General features: G+C 38.8%; 1 protein-coding gene across 1 annotated transcript in view; it reads left to right on the top strand.

The window, feature by feature from the left end:
* Window positions 1-253: 253 nt before the first annotated feature.
* Window positions 254-21,151, top strand: part of LOC118321642 (homer protein homolog 3-like) — a gene marked incomplete in the record, with an annotated part of 37,641 nt that continues 16,743 nt past the window's right edge. Inside the window, 5 exon segments of the mRNA XM_035653060.1 lie at window positions 254-563; window positions 3,184-3,229; window positions 17,224-17,380; window positions 19,147-19,278; window positions 20,266-20,373. Of these exon segments, the coding sequence (XP_035508953.1) occupies window positions 3,207-3,229; window positions 17,224-17,380; window positions 19,147-19,278; window positions 20,266-20,373 (420 nt within the window).

Raw genomic sequence — 21,151 nt, 5'->3', positions numbered from 1 at the left:
ACATTCTGGCATTTAAGTGGGAAGTAGGGACAATGAGGTGGGGGGGCGGGTTTGTGGTTTGCATTGTGGCCATAAGATGGCGCTGAAGAGGCTCCACGGTCCCACCGAGAGAGTTGAATGGGATCCCAGTGTGATCTGGCAGGAGGCGGGAGGGGAGCGCAGCACAAGTCCTGGAAGAGGTTTGAGCCAAAAGCACTCCACTGCCCGACTTTCATCGACATTCCTCCGTCTGTCCTGCCCGCAGAGCTGAGCCAAACGATTCACAGTGCGTAATTACGCACAGGGACGGAAGATCCGCGGTGTTGCTCGCCGTGGAAACCCGCGGACAAAGGCAGGCTGGAGTACAACAACTGACTTGAGAGGAGAGGAGTACTGTTGTAGGGGAAACGGGGGGGGATCTGGAGTCGGAAGTGATTTGTCTGTTTTTTTCCAGAAATGTAACTTGCGTACTGGATTTTGTGGAAGAAGCGAATCAGTTTGGAATAACCAGGAGAAAAGGACAAAAAGTGGAGCGGTGAGTGGAATCAGACCCCAAACCAGCATCCAGATCCACGGAGCATGGGGTAAGTTTGGGTCTTGTGTCTGAAATGTACAGTTATTTTACTCTCTCTGTCTAAAAGTGATTTTGTACAGATGACGAAATACTTGAAAAGTGAACTTTGTGGTGATTTTCTGCGCCTGTGGCTGGTTTAAAAACCACCGTCTCTTTTTTTTTTTAAAGCCTTTTGGAGCAATCGATCTGAATTCTAACACCAGTTCCCATGTGACACTGCGTTGTTCTCTTTGTTTACACTCTCAAAGACATAATCGAGAGAGCAATCTTTTTATTTGTGAACCGTAGAGCTTGACCCAGTTTCATCACAGGTCTGATGTCCGTTTGCACCGTAATGCCAGTTGTGACTGTAAGAAGGTCAAATTCACATGTTGAGAGATCGTGGATGTATTACATTAAAGTATTGGGCTGATACACACACGTTTTGTTTAAAATTCAGTCAAGCTGTGCTCAGTTCTCTCTCTCTCTCTCTCTCTCTCTCTCTCTCTCTCTCCTCTCTCTCTCTCTCTCTCTCTCTCTCTCTCTCTCTCTCTCTCTCTCTGTCGTGTGGTGTGGTGGTGGTGTTGTGGGCTTAAATTATACACGCCAGTCTTGAGCTGAACACACCTGAACCCTCCTCACATTACCAGAGTCCATGCTGTCAGCCTCCTCCCTCTGGGCCCGTACTGTGACACTTTGAGAGGATACTAAAATGACTGAATGGGAACAATTTTAGAGCTAGATAGCAGAGAGCTTCCTCAGCTCTCTGTTATCTCCATAAGTGTTTTACTGATATATTTTTGGAAGCCCATTATTACACTATACACTTTATTTACAGCAATTTTTGCTCATATTCTTCTTTCAAAGAGACAATGAAAAGAAATTTACATTGCAGCCCAATTTATATGTCATAATGGACAGATCACTATCAGAAGTTATTAATGCATACATAGTCTATTTATTTACAGCTTAAATGAGTCTCTATGGGGGGGATATCCAAATTCTACAGACCAGTACTGTACTGAACTGCCCAGTGATGCAACGTATTGGTACTCAAATGTGAATTGATTAAATTATATCAACAGCTGCATCCCAAATCAGTCACTGGATCCCTCAGAAGACATGCAAGTGTGTCCTTCAAATGTCCTTAAGACCAGGCTGAACCTGCACCTCCTCCTCAAAGGAGACGCACACAAACTGAGGAACTGCATTCTGGTGGTCCTTCACTTGTAGTAAAGTCAAATGTGGAGTTTACTGCACAAGTACCGGCTCATTGGGAAGTGCAGTCACACAACAGAAAGTTAGAAAATGTAACGATGGTTCCCTGTGTTCCCTAGTGAAGAAACTATCTCTGTCTTGTTCAGTAACGCAAATGTACAGTGACTGAATTATCTGCAAGGTGACACTTAGGACCCATCACTCAGTGGTCACCCTTAGGGACAAAAGAGTCTCTGAGCAACCTCTAACTCAATGTTTACTTATGTAACCTTCCACCACACATCCAGTATACCCAGCCATGTACTCAAAATGTAAGTGGATGTGTAAATGAGGATGGGAAAGACAAAGTGGTATCGGCACACACAATATCTCCATCATACAGCCAGACAGTGGAAAGTTTCAGGTTGACTGTGCCCCTTTTCAAGTGATGTCAGTGGCACATTAGCACCCACGGAGACCTGCTGTAAAACGTCTGCAGCCCAGTGGGGCCTTGAAACAAACATCTGGTCTGATGCCTTGGGTTTGATGCATTTATACTGTGAGAGGCACAGATCACTCGGTGTCATGAAGGACCTTTTGATAGACAGAGGCAGCCTGCAGCTCTTCTGCCTTCTTGACAGAAGCGAGCGCCTGGAGCAGGAGAGTCTTGATTAACAGCCCCTTCAGGTCCATAAACAAAAAGAGTAGTGGGTTCACAAGTGCTCTCATGCTGTGTGCAGCTTGCCTTAAAGTACTTATCCATGTCATCTAAACCAAGTAGGTCCCTGTACAAATGAAATATGTAATTTGATGGAGAAAAAGTCTCAACATAATTGAGATCTAAACAAAGCATAGTTTATGTCTGGCTTCTATTTACCACCTGCTGTAGCTTTTCCACTCTTCCAGTTGAGGGATATATTCATCAGAAACTGATTAACCAAACGAAAGCAAATACCTGGTAACACAAAATGGCCACATCACAATTTCTTGTCAGTTCCTGAATGCACCATTAAATAAATAATCACCAGAGGTGTCCCCAATTTTGTGCATGAAAAGAATCAGCATTTTGGGTCACATTTGAGCCGACTATTAGTGTGACTAGTATTTTAAAGCACCATTTTTAAGTAAACAGTGTTTAATCAGAGTGTATTAATTGATTAGTGTTTTTATGTTTTTGCTATTTACAATATTTATATAGTTACTTTATTTTGAAATCTGTCAAACATTGCTGTGATTCAAGTTATTTTTTCTCTGACTGGATCATTTAATTGTTCAGCATATTTGACCTAAATTGGATTATAGTTTCCAACCTCGGCCTACTTGAGGTAATGCCCTGTGTAGCTGCACTGTATTCTCTGTATTGGGACGTCTCATAATAATCCCTGAAAAGTTTCACTGGTCAGTTTTCTTTTCACTGTGTAACTTGGATCCTCTTTCCCCTTGTTCTGCTGCAGAGGAGTTGCCTGCGAGCTGTAAAATGTTCCCGCTACATCGAGAGAGGTATTAACACATGTCATCTCCTTGTTGTGGCTCTGCATGGCAGGGATGGGCAAAAAGTTTAGTTTTTGATCTTCTTCCAAATAATACCGAGCATCAGATGACTGTCATTGATACCTGTACCTTCCAACAACATAAGCTACAGCATAATGTATTACTTTGTCTGTATATGGACGGTATTTATCTGAGAAAACACTGCAAGTGAAACATTTGCTGAATATTTTTGCAGCTTTGTAATGTAAAAGTAAACATTACATCATGACATTGAGAAAGAGCTTTTGTGTATTCATGCTTTTGGCTCTGGTTTGATACTTAAGAATACAACACCAGCATCTGTACTTTTGATACTTTGGGGATCAATCCGCCCATCCCTACTTCATCAAACATTTATTTACCTCTGAACAAAATCCACCCTCATCACATCCCCATAATGTTTTTCCTTTTTTCGGTTTCTGTGGTTATTCTAACTGTATTGTTGGAGTGGAGGTGTCATGCTTGTCATTGGTGTGCAGATGTTGTCAGCTCGCTCTCCTCCTTCTTGTTGTCTCTTCCATCATATTGTCCTCCTGTCAGCTGCTCCACTGCAGCTCGACTGCTCCGTATACTGTTGGATTGTTTTGACTCTTTAACAGTGCATCATGTTTTGTAAGTTGGTATGTTTTGCATGTCAAATCTTGATTTTGTAGTGGTGTAAAAAATGCAATGTTTTCCTCTGACATGCAGTGGATTGAAATCCTCAAGAGACAATACTGCCGTACCGATACCTCAAGTCACTGATTCCCAACCTGTGGGTCCTGGTCCCCACTAGGGGTTGCTAAATCTTAACGGGGCGTTGCAAGGCCTTGTTGATTTTAAGGGCTGTAAGAAAAGATGTAAGAGAAATATTAGTAGGCCTGTATCTCAGCATTTCATTTATTTCTGTGGAAACCAAATGGAATTGTTAGTTTTAAAGTTTTGTAGATTATTATTTAAGATATAAAGTAAAAAAAAACTCCCAGTATAAGGCACTTTGAAGGCCTGAACACAAGCTTTATTCCCAGAGCGTTCACTCTCTGCTAAACAGCCTCATCCTGAGTTGGAAAAGTATGCAGTTAAAATAACCAAAGAGCTAACAATGAAAACGTTACACACACACACACACACACACACACGCCCTGTTTGTGATTTCAAAACAGAAAAACATAATACAGACAGAGAATAACATAAAACGTTCCTAAAAACTTTAGTAAAAGTCATCTCTGGGGCAATATTCACAGGAAATAATCTGCTCAAAATGGATCCAAATCACTAATTTTACACAAACGACATGCAGTTATTGCTCACTATTTGGGTACCATGTACAGGCTATCAGTTGTTCTGTACTGTTATTGTTGTGCACTGAATATAATATAAAATATCTTTAAAATATATCACTTAGTCGGAGGTCGTCATTTTACTCTGATAGAAAAGTAGTCTTGAGGAAAAAGGTTGGGAACCCTTTATTGACTCAAATCCAAGCTAACAGCCTTGTCACACTGTAAAATGCATTTTATATTCTCCTTATAAGCCATTTGATGTTTGATTTTCAAAAGATGGAGTATAAATTTAAAATTGTAGCTTAACATTTCAAGAGATGAAATGTCACTTTCAAGATCAATAACACTTTCCACAAGTGGTATCAATCTTCTTAACTCTGAAAAAGAACGGGATTGACCTAAAATTCAATTTCAGTTCAATTCCCTTTGCTCTGAAGTATATGAGAAGGTAACAGCTGTTAAAAAGCAGTGTATATTTAGACAGTGTGTGGCATTTGTCACAGTATGATCATCTATCTACATAATTACAGAGGAGTCATTTGGGATGGTGACGATATTGCTGCCCATATCATCTAATTTACTGTTGAAATCTGCCTCAACGTCACCGTGCAGCCTCCCTCTACAGCACAGAGGATGTCTAAACTTTGGTTTCAGCGGGAACATAATCAGTTAATTTGCAGCATAATGCCATAAAAACGGTTCAGCGTCTGCGTCCTCCCACTGGCCAAGGAGAAACCAGCTGGTCTGTGGGGAGAAGAGCTTCCTAATTGCTGTTTTGGAGACATCTGCAATTGCTTGAATAAACAGTCATCCTGGCTCACTCTCTTTCTGTTCACTTCATTTCACCGTGTTTTATTGGCATGAAAGTGAATAACAGAAACGCTGGAGGACGGGCATGAAAGATCAGGTCTTTTCTCTGTGTCTCTCCGCCCTGACCTTCATATCAAAACACACTCAGCTTTTTGTCACCTTCACAGTGTGAGACAGCAGTAAGTTATCAGTCATACTTTTGCAAGAGGAGCTGACCTTCAGATAACTGAAGTGCTGTTGTTCAACACAACCAGAGCTCATGGTTTTGGCAATGTTGACACTTTAAGGCTTGTGGTCATGCAGTGTATTGTTCGGCATATTCTGAAAAACCACTTTTACTTGTTTCACTCCAAAGCTTACTTTGCAGCAATGTGAAAAAACATGTGCCAACATGTATATGTTGTGCTTTAGATTTGTTGAGCAGCTACAGTATGAGTTAGCGTTCACACTCACGGTGCTATTTTGGTATGTAGTTGTAGTTGCGTGTCGTGTTGCTGGACTGGGTCAGACACTCTCGCTGGCTCAGGAATGTGGACACGAGGCTTACTTACTCTCAGAGGTCAGAGGAAGCAGACCCGTAAAGGAGAAATGCTTTTAGAGGAACAAAGTGAAACTGCCAAAAAAAAAAAAACATCTCTTCCTGTCTGAGAAACCTGAAGTCCCTGAAGGCTGAAAAAATCACAGCAGAGTTCCAGTTTTTTTTGTGTCTTAATGCGCAGATGGTGAAAAATGATGCTCTGCTGATGAAGCACTCAGCTGACACTCTCATTTAGACCGAATTTACTCTTTTCTAAGCTTATGGGTCAACACGTGTTTTTCAACCTGACAGTCCGAACATGGCTGTCTGTGAATACCTTCGGATTACTGCAGAGCTGTTAGAAGATTTCTAGAGATAACCCTGTAGAACGTACGTACTGACAGCAGTTTCTCGCCCTCTCAACTATATATCTTGCTCAGATACTTGAATGTGAATAATATAATGCGAGTTGTTGCATAAACTAAAGTTACATCAGACCGTCTGCAGTCTTTACACATTCATACATCTCCAGTATAACAGCAATACTGCAATACTGACCGCTCAAGTTAAAGGATAGGATCACAGACTGTCAGCACTCACATGTCCATACGCACATTAAAACAGTCTTTGTTCATAATTATGCTTTTTGTTCATATTGGCCACAAAGAGATCCACAGTCCTTCTTCTCTGTAAAAATGCATTTCAAAGCTTCAAAGCATCAAATAGTTCTGTTTCACAGTGAGTCTTTTTAGTACAGCAGCCCTTCTTTCTGTCCTTCACTCAGCAAGGAAACACTGTCTGCGGAAACAAATAGAGGATTTTTTGTAATAAAAAGACTGTAACTTTGGAATTTATTTTAGTTATGACTAAGTCTGACTGAATGCTTCATATTAACTAAATCCATTGTTGCACAGTATGAGGAAAGTGCTTTTGTCCCTTATTACTTTGATTAAAATCTTGGAAGGGATCTCTTCACTGTCAATATGCACAGGATGAATAAACCAATAAACTTTGTAATGTATGTGGCTAAAGACTTGAACAAATGGTATTCTCTACTACTACTACTACTACTACTACTACTACTACTATTCTCTACCTGAGATTTCTTACATCAAGGCTTTTTTTTGTGATATTGGGCTGAATAATTGACTTGACTTAAAGCACACAGTGGTATAATATAATATAATATAATATAATATAATGTTACATGGCCATTAAACAAGCCCAGAGCACAAAAATATTGAAGTTACAGTGACATAAAACAGAGAGAAAAGGAGCAAATTCTCACATTTTGAGATGCTGGAACCAGCAAAAGGTTTGACATTTGTATGCCTGGTGCTTTGACCCTCACTTAACCTTTTAGCCATCTCCCTCATCAGATCCCCTGCAAGTTTTCTGATCTGCTGTTTCAAGTGTGAACGCTGACTTTAAAGTACAACCAATAGGATTTGTGGCAGCGAGTTTTGCAGCTTCGTCCTCCCCCCTGAGGCTATTTACAGCCCGCAGAGCTTATAGGCTCCGTTATTGGCAGTTTGAGGAGTATTTTGTCAACTACAGAAGTGACTGGTCGGGTCTGACTGCAGGCCAGACAGGAGGGTGCAGCTTCTGTTTCCCAGATCAGAGATTCAGGGTGCTGAATGGATACTGAAGTTAAGAAGAGAGATGAAGAGAGCAGTGAGAGAGGATTAGAAAGTGATGACTTGGGGTGAAGACACACAGATCTCAGCACCAGTGTGTGTATGTGTACGTGTGTGTGTGGGTGTGTGTTTATGGTAACTAGACACTGAATAAGAAGTAGTTTTCAGAAAATTCTGAGACCCGCTGAGTATTTTATTAATTGCTGGTTGTAAGCTTATCAAAAATTGTATGAAAGTAATATTTAATGAATGTATTCATTAAATATCAAATCTCATCCAATTCAAACCCATTTAAAAAAGAGACATGAGTGGTTGAACTGCAGGAACTGAAGGCATTATGTGTTGCTCAGAGCTCTTCAGCACTGTGTGGTGGGTGTCAGTTGTTGTGTTGTTTGATTCTTGGCTCAACTATTTGCCCACAAAGCTGCTCAAGTTCTTGGTTGTTGTCTTGTTTGTTAGGAATGAACAATGACCCCAGAAAGAACACCAGTATTATGATCTCTCTTTTTTATTTTATTTACACACACTACATCTGAAAGTTTCCTACATAGCGAAACTTGTCTGGCCCAGTGATACCCACACAGCCCACTTATATTTGGCCCAAGTGCAGCAATGAATTACAGTTCAGAGGTGGTCCAGACAAATCAGGACACTGAGACAGTAAACGCTAGGCCTGAACATAAACAAAAAGATAAGGTTGTGTCTTTGCAGCACTACAGTACTTGATTATAATGCTGTTTGGACACACATTTGACCTTTTATTAGAAATTGCAGCTCCTGAAACTTGTCTGGTCCAACATAGGGCCAGAATAGGGCCAGCTAGTTGGATGTGATATAGTTATGTCTTTGGCCATGTATTTGGGCCGAGCGTATGGGGCCACAGTAGTTCATTTATGGAACATTACAGAGCAAGTCTAAAAGTTTGAAACCTAGGCAGAGTCGACTAGGCGATGATTAGCTGAATAATCCATTGTTTGATCGACAGAATTGGCAACTGTTTTGATGATTGATTAATTGTTATTTTTAATATACCAAACAACTTCTGGATTTGCTGCTAATTTGGGATTTTGAACTGTTGATCAGATAAAATTAAGCAGGGTGTTACCTCAGGCTTTAGGAAACTTTGATGGGCATTTTTCACAATTAACTGATTGATTGAGAAAATAATCATCAGGTTAATTGATAATGAAAATTATTGTTAGTTGGCACCATTATGATGACCTGTAACTTCCATCATTAAGTTTTACATGTTGTATTTCCCACTTTGTTCGTTCACTCCTAATTCTGATGTTTTTTGAACACAGCACAAGTGAAGAGAAATCCATCCTTCAAACTAGTTGTCTTGATGTTTTGAACTCTGCACGTTTTTTTTCTACATCATTGTCAGTTTGGATCTATATGATATGTGATTTCTAAAGGAGGTAATGAACCGTTATTGAAGATGTGCGAGCAGTAATTTGTAATTGAGCACGAAGGCCTGTGGTGAATGCAGCCACGTAGGTCAGAGAAAGTGTATTAAAGCCTCCTTGTTCTCTGATTCCTCCCCGTAGAAAACTCAGCCCTCGTACTGTCTGTCTTCCAGCTCGTCCAGATGGAGCTATCATACAAGTCCCTCTGTTTATGGCCTTTGCTGCAGACAGCAGCCAAATACTGTTGTAATATTTTCCTGTCCCTGAGAGGAATTATTTCATCTGTGTGAATGTGAAGCATGAAGAAGAGCTTGCATGCTCAGCAGAAGCCTCTCCAGGAGACATACTGGAGGAGTAAAAGGGCTGTTTGTTTGGTCCGACATTTCATCAGATCACTCATCCTGTATGTACACCCATAACCTCAAATTCATCTGAATACTTAATGGCAATTAATTTGTCATGAGGGTGGAGTGTAGCTGATGGCTTCGGGCCTGCTTGCCTCCTCCTCTAACTGGTGTGCTTTTATGGGGAATGTAGAAGACTGTTAGTGGATTAAAGAAAACCTAAAGCTTCAGCCATCAGCTCAGACTCAGCTGCTTTACCCTCCAATTCTTTGACAATGCCAGAATATCAAATAAAGGTTTTCTTAATGCAAACTTCCAGAAGTTCTTTAAGGGAAAGTGTAGTTTTAAATCCGTCAGTTGGCACCACATCAAAATCAGGAGATGATCCAGCGGTGACAGCCCCCCCTGCAACAGACCGCTGCTGACTTGTGCGGTGCATGAATACAGAGACGTGCAGGAGTGAAGATAAAATGTCCTGGAAACGCATGAAAAGTGGTTGTGCCCATGAGGTTTGAACCACACTTGAGGATTCAGCCCTGTTCCCCCGCTGGCCTGCCTGTCTGCCTGGGCTCAGATCCAGCAGAGCCTTCTCTTCTGTGTCTCCAGGTTTTGCCTGTCTGTCTTTTTCTGTCTCCTTCACTCTGACCCTGAATACAAAATAATAAAATAAAAAAATCCAAAGGAGAATGTACTAGCTGTTCCCTTTTTTTTTTTTTTTTTTTAAATGAAAAAAGAGTTTTTATAACAGGCTGTTTCTTCAGAGTATCCCAAACAAAACCATCTGTGAAAAGCTTCCCCAGTAACTCACACTGGCTTTAGCACATCTCTAGTTTAGGCAACAATGGCAATAAGAAATATTTTGTCATTTGAGCTTTAATTGCCACTAATTCAAATTATTTTCATAGTTGTCATTTTTAAAGCACAATGCTGAACATTTCTTAGTCCTCAGCTTCTCAGTTTTAAGGATTTTCTGCTTTTCTTCTGTGTAACAGGGTGTGATTAACTGGATATTTTGGAGTTTTGGAGCGTTGGTCAAAACAAGCGATTTGAAGACATCAGCATGGACATTTTTTTTTAACTATTTTCTGACATTTTATAGACGAAACCATTATATATTGATATATTGAGAAAATTGAGAAAATTGACATTTTAATGAATAAAGAAAACAATTGCAGCTCTGATCCCCATGCAAGATGATGTACACTGAGGGAGAAAAGAGGAATTCAGTGGAAAACAAACTTTTGACTTTTTGGTTAAGGGTAAGTTTCGATAATTATGGAATACCTTACACATTTCCCTTGAGATAAACTAAAAGTAACATTTGCAACTAGTGTGAAGGAAAACACATCTGTATCTTCACACAGAGCAAAGTACAAAGGGACGTTTTTAGAAACTTGTTATTCTCATTTGTTCTCAACTCGTTTGTTTGGAGGTCAGAATGGTTTCTGTGTGGAGAAAATCTGCACACAGCATTTAAACATAACTTAAATTACAATTTTTTTTTTTAGTAACTTTAGTAAAACCATATTTTTTTTTTATGATATATTAAATCTTAGTATCATAATATCTTAACTTCATCATGAGACAAGCAGACATTGTAGTTAGGGTTCTCAATCATGAAATCAGTTTACACTTCAATAAACATGTCCCATTTTTGACCCTTGTAATTATTGAGCTATAATCTGCAGTTCTCCCTCCGATCATGCATGGATGCGTTGCAGTGAGTGAGTGCAGTATGATGGAGGGGGAGGGATAGGGTGGATGTATATTTGACCTGGAACTGTTTCACAATAATTGATCCAGATCCTCTCACTGGAATTAGGCCTAAGGCAGCAGCAGAGGAAAGTAACTGCGGTATGAAGATTTACACTATTATAGAACATTTACAATTTGTGTACCTGAATACAGTTTACAGGTACATACACACAAAAAGTAGTAGTAGTACTAGCAGTAGCAGTAGCAGTTAAGTCGCAGTAGTAGTAGTAGTAGTAGAGAGTAGTAGTAGTAGTAGTAAGTAGTTAGTAGTAGTAGTAGTAGGTAGGGTAGTATGAGTAGTATAGCAAGATGAATTCAATTTACGAAATATTTGATGCATTTGGCCTTCTTATGGAAGATACCAAGGCTAGTACATAAAGTAGCTCTACTTCAACCAGGACCAATATTATAAATCTGTGTACATGCTTCAGTAATGATCCAATGATATGAATGTATGTGTAATATAGTATATTTCTGTACTTGTACAAAATGTGGGAATTAGTGGCGTGTATACCGGATGGGAACCAGTACTCCCGGTTGTTAATTTCCTGTATTATATGATCTTTTCATATACTGTTGCATAGATGGAACAAGTCATTTGTTTCTTGTGCATCAGTTTATATTGTTTTTACAACTATTTTAAAGTATTTGGTTTCGAAAAGAAAGTATTGTTAAAGCTCTGTTTGCAATTAATTCCTTAATATATTGCAACATTTTGTGGAGCCAAGGAAACCTTATAGTAATCTCTCAGCAGTAGAATAGACACTATAAAGCTATATAAAGACCCTGTCATGCCAAAAAAATGTTATACAGATTTTTGGGCATACTGCCCAGAACTATGTTGAGTGCAGGACTTTAATTGTAATTGAGCGTTTGGTGGTATTGCTACATTACTGATTTAGTATCTTAATATCTTGCTCTTTTATCAGACATTAATCTGATAACCTGTCTTCCTGTCGGGTTTGTTTTGTTGGACTGATCCTTTAACTTAAGCGTAACATTTCACTTGTCTACACTCAGCTCTTCGGGTTGTCAGTTACGAGCAGCTGTCTCCTTCGTCACACAGGGTTTTACTCTCACAACACCTGATTTAATTAAGAGCTACACAGTTTCATGTTAATTGGATCGAGTGTGTGTAACGTACAAGACGCTGCAAGATACACACTGCTCTCTGCTGCGCAGCATTAGTTAAGACGGCTGCTGTGCCGTGTTTGCGCTTCCTCACCTCAGGAGGGATTTAATCCAGTTTTAATCTGCTCATATCATCAAACCTCAACGTGATGCATCCTGTCTGAGCAGATTAGCTTGACGGGCTTTTCACATGGCAACGTCAAGACGAGCCAAATGAATGATGGGACATTAATTTGTGTGTGATCCACTGTGACGGCTGGGAGCTGATGAGCAGTCAGTCATCATTTCTCATTAAGATGAGAACGTGATAGGATGGAAATCCTGACAGAAGCTATTTTACGTTGATGTTAATTCTTATTTATTTTGGCTCATTGGCTTATTGACTTTAACATCCTGGTTATCAGTAATGCAGACAGATAATTAGTTTTATTGAGTATGATTAAGTACTTTTCATGGTGCTGTTAATATGCTTGAGTCATGTCTGATGTTTGAGCAGGATGAATGTTACGGTTTACTACAAACCTCAGATCAATCCCTCCCACCTGAAAAGCTTTGTCACAATATGTTTCTTAAACTTCAGTAAAAATGGCTTTGCTGCTTAAATAGATTTACGCACATTCATATCACAGCCTCTTCACTGTTGGCTATAAAATACTTTAACTTGATAAATGGTTGCTAAAATGGCCTTGCTCAAGGGCAATTGCGCAGTGGCTGTTAAAGGTGATAGAGATGATAACTCATGCACTTAAATGCTCAAGCTTGGAAGTTTGATTCAATGATTGAAGGCTTGAAGCCCATTCGAGCTGCCTTACAGATGCCCTGTCTGTTACAGAGTTTGGTTATTGTGTTTGTCAGGATGAAGATTGAACTTTTAATTGCACGAACATTTCAATCAGGAAAGACGAATGAATGAAGATATTTGTTTATTATATAATATAATACTTTATTAAGTCTTGACAGACTGTCTCTGCAGGGAGATATTTGTGATCGAGCGGCGTCTGCCCTGAGCAGCAGCAAGATAAATCCCCCTGTGGAGTCTGGTGGTGGCGGCTGATGACTCTGCTGAGGCTGATAGGCTAATGAAGTTGCTGAGTCTGTGAAGACTGGGTGGTGATGGGGAGGTGGAGGGGAGCACATCACAGCTTGACCTTCATTTCTTTCAGGCATATTTGGGTTACAGTTAGAAATAATTGTGGCAAAGAGAACCAAAAGGCCCAGTGGTGCAGTGTTTCCAACTTCACAACTTTGCTGCTAATTTTGTGAGTTTTTAAACTACTGCAACTTTATTTCTTATACATGACTGACAACAGTTCTGCAGTGGCAACGTTTTCCACAGAACTAAAGGACAAGCTGTCATCCAAAGCATAAAAACCACATGTTTGTAAAGCTGTGGTATGTTCAGTGTGAAAACATTTTTCTGATAGGAAAACAGAAATTTGCAATAGAATTTTTCAGTTGGTATTTCAGGTATAAAAAAAATAAAATGATAAAACCCCAAAACAAGTGACCTGTTAACTACAGTCCAAACACTAGCCAGTGCAGTAAGAATACTGCATGCAAGATTTACTCAAAGAGGACACACAGCTGTATTATTTTGCTGGTATAATAACAACAAATGCATTGCAGCAGCAGGACGTTAATTACAGTGCCATTAACATTCAGAAGAACAGTTTGGCAGCATTGAACGTCTCTCTGTTGGTGGTTGTGCTAGTTGCTGATGTTTTCAGTCTTTTTATTGGCAGACATTTTGGCTTGTTATAAAGGGAAAAGTACAGGTGTAAATAAAAACATTAGTGGCTTCATTCCATTCATTTCAAGTGTCCTAGTTAGCCAGACAGACACATTATACCCAGTAGCGGGACTCTAGAACTTATTATTGTTATAGATTACACCTTTCTTGCTAAACAAATAAATGCCAATGCCAATAGATCCTCTTAAATGTTACACGCTGGATCTTTTTAAGCAACTTTCTAAGCAACAAGTCACTGTCTTGTGAAACATTTTGCAGCACTGAACTAATGCAGTAAGGTAGAATCAAACTAAATGCAGTAGCTTCCAATTTAAAGCCACAGCAAGCCAAGTGAGTTAGCTACTAGCTTGCTAGTCTCACAGGATCATGTAATTATTATGAATGAATTTATCATGTATACTTTATAGACTTACCTGCACCCAAAACTCCATCCTTTGAGGCTAATATATCAAATTTGTTTCCCTCAGAAATGTTCGAGAAAGAAAAATGTTCTTTCAGTAACTAGTTACCAACTAAACTAAACTGCCTTGAACTCAAAGGTCAGAAAAACTTAAATACATTTCTGAGTGCTCTGATTTAAAATCACCTAAAAATCAAACCTTTGTGTTTCAGAAACTGACCAAATATCTTACAAAAAAACTAGATTATGTAGCAGCAACCACACAGCACTTCTTCTCTAACTCCTGTGAGGAACTAGGTAGTTGTCAGAATATGTCTTACATTTTTGTCCAGCGACTCCATGTTGTTCAGGTAATTTATTTGTATCATCACTCAGTGATATTTATTGTATCTCTACCTGCTCCCATCTGGGACCTGATTCTGCCTTCTTGGCTGTGCTGCTATTGTCTATTGTCAACTGTGGCTTCAGTAATCTGTGTTGAAACAATAACGACTATTGTTTGTATGCAAATGTAATGTAATTCAACCAAATCCAGTGGGAACAATGCTTCATATAGCCAGTGCTGACCTATATACAGGGTTATTTCTCCTGCATAGACAAACAACAGAGCCTCCTCCCAGCACACATTATCCTCATTAATGTCAGTGTATAATGGACTTGTGATAGGAATGGCTCATTGCATACATTAACATTATGCAAACTCTATTAGCCATGTAATGTCGCATGAATTCACCAAAGTGTCTGCGTAGTCCCTTCACCGTCCTGTGAGCCTCTATTCACTGTTAGTCCCCACAGCGAGTGTATAGTTCTTCAAAGAGAGCAGGATGTCTAATTGTACTGCTAGCGGTTAGCAGATCTTCAGCTTCATTTGCACCAATAGCCTCATTACACCAGGAGAGCATCAGTGACCTCGAGGTCCTTGAAAAACACAATCACATTTGGAAATTGGGAGTATTTTTGTCTCTATTTATAGATTTATCCACCATTATTGTACGCTCAGTGGAAGAGCGGGGTCCCAGAGTGCCAAACAAGTTAATGATTTGCACTCACAGCTGAACAAAACTAAATGATAATGATATTCAGTTCATTTTAATGATGGATACAGATGTTTTAGCCTTTTGGCTTTGATCCGGGTACTAATGTGTGCATGATATTTACATTTTTCTATTACGTAAAAGAATTGCATAACTCAAAAGGATAACTGAATGTTGTTGTTTTTTTAAAGCTGCACACAAAAGCTAATTAACTGAAATGTATTACTTTTTCTGAACATTTTATACCATCCAAAAATAATACTTATTTATATACATGCTATAAATAAAATTAACAAAGCAAACATGGAAGTACATTGACAACAAAAGCTTTGTGAGAGCACAGAACAAATTCTGAGCGCTTTCCAGTCTGCAAGTCGACATTTGAGAGTGCGCAGACACAAATTCATCATTCATTGAAGAGCAGAATAAGATGGTTTGATTTTCTTTGTAAAGGTTTACAGATATCTGCTACTGAGACTTCTGCCACCACCACCCCAATAAAATGGAGATAAATGGAAGTTGTGGTGCTCAGAGCAATAAAAAATAAATGGTTATCCTTAAATTGGCTATTTTTATTTCTAAAAATAAGCTTAATTATGAATGATCATATTAACTGTGGATTATCTTGGAGAAACCTCAACATTATTGCTGGAAAGACAATTTACTGTTTCAAAACTTTGTTCTTTGAGCACCATACGCAGATTCCCATCCACATCACAAAGTAATTTCAGTGACAGACATCTCAGAATCTCCGCAAATATAACCACAATCAGTATAGCTACATGCAAATGAAAAATGTGTGATCTTGTAATTTGAACTAACTCTTTTAGATCAGAGCAATAAGAGTCTGAAACTGTTCGCTCAGCCTTTTCATTTAGAGACCCTGGGGTGAGTTCCTCCACAGAGAAACCGGCTCAGTGAGGAGTGTCACATGCAGACAGATTTATTCCAACACGTAACAATTGACCTCAGGCTCACTGCAACTATTTGTGACAGAGCTGAGTGAGAAATGAAAAGAGATTGATTTACCTCCCTTTAGAAAGTGACACGTATTGTTACAAAATGATTGATAACATTTAAACAAATGAGGTGCATTCCCACAGTTATGTTCATAATACTTCATTTTCCTATGTTATGTTTTATTTTGTTCTATCAATCTCTTATATATTAAACCCAGTCTGTTTTCTCATTGTTTAGGCCTAATTGAAAAACACAAATCCATCTTTTTTAGATATTTGCAAAGAGATTATTTATATCTCTTTCCTCTCTAAAAAACAAAAGTAGAAATTGTTAATAGAAACTGTTACTAAAACAAGTTTCAAATTGATGACATTCTTGCCATATGATACCATAAACCCATTAACATGGTATTTGTTGGTATCTTGAATATATCTATAAGGATCTGACTCATTTCTGTTTTTTCTGACTTTTAAATAACGTAGGAAATGACTCACAAATTGCATTTCATAAGCATGTGACTTTCATTTTTTTAAATGTCAAATTCTTGGTTAAAGTCCACAGATGTGGTTACACAACAGGCCATTCTGGAAAATCTGCAGTCTTAAACGGATATATGAAGATATTTATCAGTGTATGAAATGTTGTCTGGGTACTGTGCATTCAACAGTTGAAATGTGATATTTAAGTTTTATATTGACCCATATGCAAATTTAATTAATGAAAATATATTGCAGAGAAACACTAGCCAGCTAATGCTATACTAAACACAGAGATGAGTACTGTAAACAGTGGCAGCTTTAGCAAAGACAACTGAAAACCACTCTTGTTCTGAAGGGAGTAAAGCACAGAGGCCTACCTGCCTGATTGCATACAGTAGTGCTTTGTTAATTAATGTGACACTAAATCACCAGCACTTAAGTCAAGATGTTCTGTTTATTGTTGTGCGTTTTTAAAGGGAGCAGCCCATCTTCAGCGCCAGAGCTCATGTCTTCCAGATTGACCCGGCCACCAAACGCAACTGGCTGCCAGCCAGCAAACACGCCGTCACCGTGTCCTTCTTCTACGATGCAAGCCGCAGTGTCTACCGCATCATCAGTGTGGGTGGCACAAAGGTGGGAGTGCAATGCACATGTGACTCCAACGATTCACATGCAATGGTCAGCGTGGAGTCATGCTAAAGCAGACTTTCTTCACATATTGTTGTTTGGTATCAAGACACAAAAGAAGTAATTCTGCTTAAATTCTTTTAAGAGGAGAAATGTTAAAAAGGTGACCAATATATAATTCTTTTGCTCACATTTTTCAAAAGTGTAGTGATTGATTCTAACGTGCTCTATTTAACAAACAAATATAACAAACCTTTTTTAAAGATGATTGTATTTCTGTCAGATAAAGCCTGCACTGAGTGGGACTGTGTGAAAAATCAAATCAAGCTTCTATTAAACTTGAGTGTGCTGCACCTTGTTGCGCTCAGCAGTGAGATGGTAGTGTTTTCCTCATATGGTATTAGTATTACATTGGTGAAGGGACTCTCCATTTGTGTAGTATCATATCCTTCTGACTTGCATTTTATTCAGCCCACTCTCTGAACCCTATCCTGAGATTCTTCAAATAAGGGGAAATAAATCTGTTTTCCATTTGGTTGTGGCTGTCACGGGTGGGGATGCATTAGTCGGAGTTGCTCATTGTCAGCAGAATATTTATAACACACCCAACATCGCTAATGCCAAGTCCACAACAATGGTAAAGCACCAGGGAGTCCCAACACTAACAGCATATCTTGTTAGCGCCTAAATGAAACTCAAAGAAAACACTTCGCTTTGTAGTTAACTGCCAATTGTGCCAATTTACCACCCTGAGACTTGAGACTTTTGGATAAAAGTCTACATTTGGCAACAACTCCACCTTATCAGACACTTGAGAGCGTTACTCAACAGCACACCACAACAAGCTTTTTTACTTAGCTCTTTCTCTGGCCTGGTTGTCAGATATTTTGTCTTTATTTGCACGCACAGTTCTCCAGTAGACCTCCATAATGTTTTTTTTTAACTGTAAATGACACAACTGCACAACAAAGGACAATTACATAATCCAAATGTGGTCTTGTGGTATTAAGGTTGCCATGTTATGTATTACTGCTAATGAGCATAAAGAAAACCATAGAACTCCCAGACAACACCAGCCTGTTGGCCTGTTGTTAATGTTGTTAAAGATGAAAATTTGCCGGTCAAGTACAATGAATGAAAAATATCACTGGGCAGTAATATAATTTGGCATTTAAAGGTGACAGCAATTATTAATGTTCTTCTTCTTGATTCTGGATATGATGAATTCTTTGTCCTTGAAAATGACCTTATTTTGAAAATGGGCTCTTAAGCACGTAGCTTGATAAATGCATACAAGTACATGCAAGTGCAGAACCCTACCAAGTTTTGGCCTGAATTAGAGCCGATGCACCTTTTTAACAGCTGCCGTAGCTGTGGATTTACTTAAAAATTCAAACTATGAAGACATTTGTGAAATGACAGTATGTCTGTAAGTAGTTCTGAAGGAAATATAACAATTTGATTTAAAAATATGACTTGATTGAATAAGAAATCTATCCTAGTGAACAAATAAGTTAAAAATGTATAAAATATAAATCACAGTAATTCCAATAATTTTCTGTCTCATCTTTTAGTGTTGTTCCCCGTAGACATTGTCCATAATACATGTTTAATATCCCTCTCTGTTCTTACTCTGCTTTTTATATTTATCCTGTATACCTGGGCAACATTTGTTATTTATCTCAACAATACCTCACCTTTCCCACTGGGATCATTTATCTGATGTTTTTTCTCATGTTATTTATTACTTATTTTATAATCTGTGGTGTTAGGCCATCATTAACAGCACCATCACCCCCAACATGACCTTCACCAAAACATCCCAGAAGTTTGGCCAGTGGGCAGACAGCCGGGCCAACACCGTCTATGGCCTGGGATTCTCTACAGAGCAGCAGCTGCAGCAGGTAAAAACACCCATCGCACACAAATCGGCAACTTTCAAACAAAATACTTCAAAGAGTCTTTCATTAATTTGACATTACGCAGACAGGCTGTGGGGGAAAAGAGGGGCTACGTGAGCAGGAGAGGACAGTGATATGATGATCAAGGCCCCATTTTTCAACAGATTCTGTCACTGATGCAGCTGGATTATATTAACACATAGACACATAGACAGTGGTAACACTGTATTTGGATATTCTGTCTACAAAGAGTTCACATAGAGAGTATTTGTAATGTTTCAGTTGTTACAAATACTTCCTCACAAGATATTTATTTATCTCCAAGATTTTAAGTTTGCTGAGAAAACATGACCTTCAGAGAACATCTGTCACACACATTTATTTATTTATTTTACATTTAACCTTAGCTGTCATCAAAAGTAAATTCAAAATAAGCTTGAAATTATAGATTATACAGCGTCAATGGTCACAGCCGCTGAATAGTATTCTTGTTACCCCAGAGTATCGTATGTAACCCGTGGCTTTCACAAAAATGTATATGGAATTGAATAACAAATGCACAAATGTCTTCACCATTACACACCAGATACAAAACTTTTCAGTAACTACAATGTGTGTCATATGTTACATCCTGACCTGGTGCCTTTCCTCTATATTTTGCTGAACCTCAATAGTGGTGGCTACTAGTCTTGAGTCTTGGAGGAAAATAGAGAATAGTGTGTGGACAGATTTGTTTGCTTTCACCACCAAAGCTGCTGGCTTACTAGTATGCTTGATCAGCAGCGAGAAATTAGCATTATAAAGCTCAAAAATGTTTTGCGGCTCCAGACAGATTTTCTTTTTTGTTGGGATGCTACCCCCTGCCCCAGAGTGACATAAGTGCTATAGTATTATCATGGGGGAAAGAAGGTTTAAAATAGTGGTTCAAGGAAGATGTAGGTCTTGTGTGTTTGAGTGTAACTTCGGTCTCATCTTTTCCTCCTTCTATAGTTTGCAGAGCAGTTTAAGGAGGTGAAGGAGGCGGCCCGTCTAGCCAGAGAGAAATCTCAGGAGAGGTTTGAACTGGCCAACCCTGCTCTCAACATTGCAGCTCCAGAGGTAAAGCACTGCTCTACTTTCTTAAAGCTTTTTAAAGTTTTTCTGATTTATTCTCTCTGATCAGAGCATTTGGTAGAGAATGGAAACTCCATTTACTCAAAAAGCATAAGCCATAAGTTTTCCTGTCATAACAGATCTGACAAAATATCAATGAGGTCGATCAGTCATGCTCGGTAAATGTCAATGTAAATGAATGATTTTGATTTTGAATGAAGCATTTTACATACTGATATATGCATTTTTTGCTATGCTGATTTATTAGTCATTGTAGCATAACAATTAATCACCTCATGAAAGCTTTTCCATTTGCTGATCTGAAAATAAACACTGGCAGATTGTGGAGTATCCTGAATAATCAGGACATTGTTTCAAGACACATTGCTACTAAGTTTCTTAAATTGAGTTTTGAGATGCTTTGAGCACCACAAATAAGGTTCATTCACCTCCGTTATACTGACGATGGTGGAATTCTCAAGCGGCAATAATTTCCAAACCTCAGCAAATCAAACCAAAACTATCTGCACAGAGGATAGTTTCATTTCAACTTACTGAGTTAGGGGTAAGGAGTTACGTTAAGTGTGAATTGAGCCTTAAAAGGGTCAAAATTTGCTGTGATATCTGCAGTATGTGTACAGACACCACCAAGGGAACTGCTACTGCTTAATGATTTAAAAACAAGATGGTATTATTCTAAAGATTAAATAATAAAAAGCCCCCAGTGCAAGTATTTGCTGATCAGAATTTAGAGTCATCTAGTTTTTATGTTGTAAAGTGTGCT

This window comes from Morone saxatilis, unplaced genomic scaffold (assembly GCF_004916995.1).
Source record: "Morone saxatilis isolate NCDOM2014 unplaced genomic scaffold, NCSU_SB_2.0 Contig12, whole genome shotgun sequence".
NCBI lineage: Eukaryota > Metazoa > Chordata > Actinopteri > Moronidae > Morone > Morone saxatilis.
Note: the sequence above shows the minus strand (reverse complement) of the source record. Positions and strands in the feature narration are given on the sequence as shown.